Raw genomic sequence first — 5,000 nt, 5'->3', positions numbered from 1 at the left:
ATGCGTATAACTAAAAACTAAAAGAGAAAATTATATCAAATTCAACACAAGTTATTATTTTAGCTAATACAACTGAAACCAGTTTCCCTGACACGTCATGACATGGTTAAATTGTTTTCCTGTACCACTGTGTATTGTCAATAACTAAAAATATTTTTGCCAAATTATGAAGTATATATTATCTAGTATCATTGTATAATTAACCATAAGGTAAATTACAGTTTAGTTAAAGGAATTGAATCGAAATTAGAGTTATTTGAGCACAAATACAGTCGTGTGGATTTCCGAATGGCATAGGCAGACGCTGTTCCTCCATTGATCCGCCCCCCGGTGGCAAACTATGACTCTCTAACTTCATATTTGACGACGAATTTCTAAGGTATGTAAAGTCTGTGAAACTCGAAGTGTTATCAGAGCACAGGGAGGACTGTAAGCTTAGTAGGTTTGTGGTTTTTAGGAGTTTAGTTTGTGTGGTTGTGCGAATAATCGAGTGTAATGTAATGTTTACGCCCCTTTGACAGATCGGGTCATCGTGAGTAATTGGAGTTGTTATTATTTTTATCCGTGTTATTTCGCCATAGAAGGGGATTTTAACCTCTCTGTACGGACAATGGGAAGGGGATGATTGTTATGGGAATTATTTTGCATTGAGAAGTTAGCAAAGTAACTATATTTACCATGTACTTAGGCCTCTTGAACTGCCATGACCCTAATCCATGGGTTGCCTTTTAATCTTGGAGGGGGTTCTGTACAAAAGATGCTGATACTAACGAATTTTGTATCGGTAGATTGCATTTATTGTATACTGTATTGATTAATTTAGTTTATGGAAGTTGATTAGGGCAACAGTATTTGCAGTAATTACATTGGGGTGGCACCCAGTAATCTCTGCAGCTTCTTTACCTATTGGTGCCATGGCTAAAGATCAGCAAACCTCTACCATGTAGATTTTAGCAGATTAGAGCATTAACCCTCTGACGACAGTGCGTCACACCCTTGTGACACAGCTAAATTCCTGATACCGGGGTGTCATCCCAGTGTGACGTTTCTAATGCAATATTGCAATGGCGTAGGGGTTTTCGCGTAGTGCGGACCCGTCGGGAAAGGGTTAATATCTCTCAGTTGATTGTCAGTGTTTCCTAATCAGTGCATACCTGGGAGAGTTTTGCTTGCCTTTTCTATTGCACTATATGCATGATTAGGCTTATGCCTTTGAAAACCCCGGCATTCTGACCATTCAGAGCTGGAACAGCCCCGGCGTGAATGGGTTAAAAGAAAGTTACAGGATGAAAAACCCCTAGCTATCAAATGCAGGTCATTTCAGCTTCATATTTCATTATTAGGATTTTAAAGCATTTTCAATCAAATATCACAAGGTTTTAGATATACCACAGTGTTAATCTCTTGAAGGCTTTTAATTTGAGTCTTTAACCCATTCATGATGGAGCAAGTTTTTGCCTAATGCTGGTCCCTCTGTGAAGATAACAAGCACATGCTCCCCCCACATGTGAGATCTCTCTCGGAGCAATGACGTTCAAGGAGTATATACATACGTAATTATGTAAAACACGTATGAAGAGGGAGAGATCATGAAGTGACAGGATGTCATCTGGCTTGAGCGAAATATTCCCTTGACATGATAACATGTCATCTGGCCTGAATGGGTTAAATATTTTGAGGAAAGTAAATGTAAGGTATATAACAAATTTACTATCACTCGGGAACCACGTTATGGACCACCAGTAGTACACACATGATCCTCGGCATGTTTTGATTTGGCAGGTTTCTTTGCCTCTAGGCTACTTACCAGTGGTGGGAGTCAGGTTAGGTTAAGGTTGGTGATGAGAAAGGCAATTGAGAAAGATGCTTTTCCTCTTGCATATGAGGTGTTTTAAGGGATTTTGACCTTTATTTCAAGTGGAAATAATTTGTTACCCAAAATAAAAAATCTCCCAAACGAAGACTAAAAATCACTCAAAACACAAAAAGAACAGTAATGTTTGGTTTCTGAGGAAAGATTGTGTAAGAATGCAATAGATAGATGTTTAATGGTTCTGGCATTGCTAGTTCTTGAGCTGTAAAGTCAGCCTAAACCCTTTTTAAATGCTTTCATTGAATAAACAGTATTCTGCTAGTCCAGAACCAAAGACTGAAAGACTTTCAACATCTCTGTTCCCCCAGTCGCATTCAGGGTACAATATTTCAGGATTCACCAAGGCCAGTATTGGTATTTGGCATACTGAGAGCTAGGATCTACTTACCATTTTCAATAAATGCACTTAAAATGTATATTACATTGAATCAAGTGTGTACCACACAGTGAAACATCAAAAAGGAAAAAAGTTATTGCAGCTACTCTACACATTTGAAAAAATAATATTGCAGTTACCCCTTAAATAAGAAGGAAAATAGGAATAAGTTAATGCATATAAAACACAAAAAACATTGCACAGTAAAAGCAAAAGCAAATTTGTTTTTTTCAGAGAAAACTGAACTATTCATGTAGATCTATATTTAGTAGAAAGTGATATACCATGATGTAACAATATGATATATTAGTATGTGTGTAGAACAGGGAGATGGGGGAGAAAAGAATGAAGGGAGTTTCTTACCAGCATTGCTGTCACATTCACAGTTTCATTCACAGGAAGAAAGAGGCAGGGAACATCACTGTATGAGGGCCTACATAGGGCCTGGGGATATGGGGCTGATATGGTGGGTGTGACTGAAGGAAACTTCAGCATAGGAAACAGAGTTGTGGTGAAAAAAGATATTGGGTTAATGCTAGAAGAGTGTATGCTTAACATGTACACTAGATTCAAGGTCCTGAAAGTCACCAAAAGAAATCCATATTCACACATGTTAAGTGACAATAGCCACTAGATTCCCTGTAGATACGGTAAGTCATTCATATGGACTCTCTAAAAAACATTTACATTGTTTGTGATATAGAAGGTCACACTTCATGATTTAAGGAATGAAACAAAAGCAATGTAAGAAAGTAGCTTTTATGGCCTATACACTATAGGGATGGTCTTACTCCATTCATGATGTCAAATATTATTACATGCATTCCAATAGAGGCATCCACACTACCAGTAATGGTCAAGGAAGAGTCCAATTGCACTCCAATTATGATCCCTTCTAAAGATATTTTGAACTGGATAGACAGCATCCTGTAGTGTGTTTCTCTTCATCAGTTTGTCCTCAGTTTTTGATACTATTCCCCTTTGCTGCCTATCTCTCAAGATCAGATGATCCCACACGCATCCATTTATGACTTCATTTTTATTGTCTTCTTTCCTCTCCTCCAATGCAGTGGAGATCATTGCCAACTTTTATGAAAATTCACAAATCATCCATCAATGATAATATGATATATCTGGTGAGAACATCCCATGACTGGATGTGTTGGTACACCAGTACTCTGAGCAGAATGAGAGTGTCAAGTGACTGTTCCCTATGGTTAGTATAGGGACTTCAGGAGAGTTGGTTGAGGTTTCAAAGGAGGTTAGACTAGGCCTACTTACCCTTTTTGAAGGGAGAGAGAATAGGTATTTCCTCCATATTTAAGAAGTGACCTGTTACTGCATTATTAGTTTTCTAATTTTTGGTTAAGTTCTAGATATACCTACTGCTGCTTTTATATTGTGGAGCTTTGAAATCTCAATGCCTCATTACTTATCCTCTAATCTCTTGTCAGGTGAATTTAGAATTTAGAATAAGATGCTGCCAATCCATTGGTGCTGTCATGTATACATACACTGTCCACTATGGTTTTATTTTATTTTATTTCTTATTTTTACACTGCCTATAGATGGTTCCACCTGACCATCACCTGTTTACTCCATTCCTTGAATTTCTAGAATTATTACTGTTATTATTTAAATGAACATTATGATTATAGTAATAATAATGAAGAATAGCAGTTTGTAACTATAATAATAATTACAAAAATATTTGTTTCCCCCCAAAAGAAATATAGGAATGGCTTAAACAGGTTAGGTAGGCCAACTAATTGACTCCTGGGGGATGAAGTGCTTGTGGAACAACCACTTATGTTTAAAAATGTGTTGGGAGATCAAGGGAATTCATGGTTTTGGATGTGTGAGAGGGAAGTTAAGCTGGTAATTGTAAAATGCTTTGGTATCCTTCCCTCATTTCTAGAAACAACTCATTCAGTAGGCACCTTAGACCACCTAGTATTGTTATTATACAGGGGAGCATAGTTGGCAGCTACTTTTTTCCATTTTACAACCTTGCCTAAGAATACTCTGTTTCAGTGGCACCCTGTTGATTATTGGTGTGTTGCTGAACTAATGCTCTTCAGTCATAGAATAAATAAAAGGTTCCATTCATTATTTATGCACTATACAAAAGTCTGAATTGAACCAGGAGTTCTGGGTTTGCATGGGTCACAGCATCATAAGGGACAAATGTTATGGAATTCTAGAACAATTTCCAGAATTGAAATCTATCTGTGTAGCCAAATAGTAGTAGAAACCAGCTCATCTGATATTTTGATGTGTTTACCATTCAAGGTAATTATAGATGTGTATTTATATATGAGTTGATGTTGAGTGCGTGTATGGTTATGAGTATTATCTTGTATTCATTATATATCAAATGCATACATTTAGAAAATATTTTTAGGATTGACTCCACTTTTATTTTAGTGCAGGTTTTGTTTGTCGTGGAGTGGGCAGTGATAAACAGACTGTGATTGGCTATGATTTTTATTCATGTTGCTATAACATATTACACAAACCATAATCAGAGGAATTTTAGTATGGTAATTTACGTATGTATTTATATTTATTTATTTATTTACTTTCAGAACCTCCAAGATGTTGGGAGGGTTGTTTATATACAACCATAAGGGAGAGGTACTCATATCCCGAGTATACCGAGATGACATCGGGAGAAATGCGGTGGACGCATTCCGAGTGAATGTGATCCATGCTCGCCAGCAAGTCCGCTCTCCAGTCACTAACATTGCT

The 5,000-nt window shown here is 37.1% G+C and overlaps 1 protein-coding gene across 1 annotated transcript in view; it reads left to right on the top strand.

Moving 5' to 3' along the window:
- The first annotated feature begins 264 nt into the window (after positions 1-264).
- Positions 265-5,000, top strand: part of AP-2mu (adaptor protein complex 2, mu subunit) — a 16,084-nt gene continuing 11,348 nt past the window's right edge. The window contains exons 1-2 of the mRNA XM_086556767.1: positions 265-379; positions 4,838-5,000. The exon at positions 4,838-5,000 is cut by the window's right edge and continues 24 nt beyond it. Of these exons, the coding sequence (XP_086412893.1) occupies positions 4,848-5,000 (153 nt within the window). The 5' untranslated portion in view covers positions 265-379; positions 4,838-4,847. The remainder of the gene's footprint in view (positions 380-4,837) is intronic.

This window comes from Penaeus japonicus, unplaced genomic scaffold, assembly GCF_977035675.1.
Source record: "Penaeus japonicus unplaced genomic scaffold, GWHDUDI00000001_assembly GWHDUDI00000003, whole genome shotgun sequence".
Lineage (NCBI taxonomy): Eukaryota > Metazoa > Arthropoda > Malacostraca > Decapoda > Penaeidae > Penaeus > Penaeus japonicus.
Note: the sequence above shows the minus strand (reverse complement) of the source record. Positions and strands in the feature narration are given on the sequence as shown.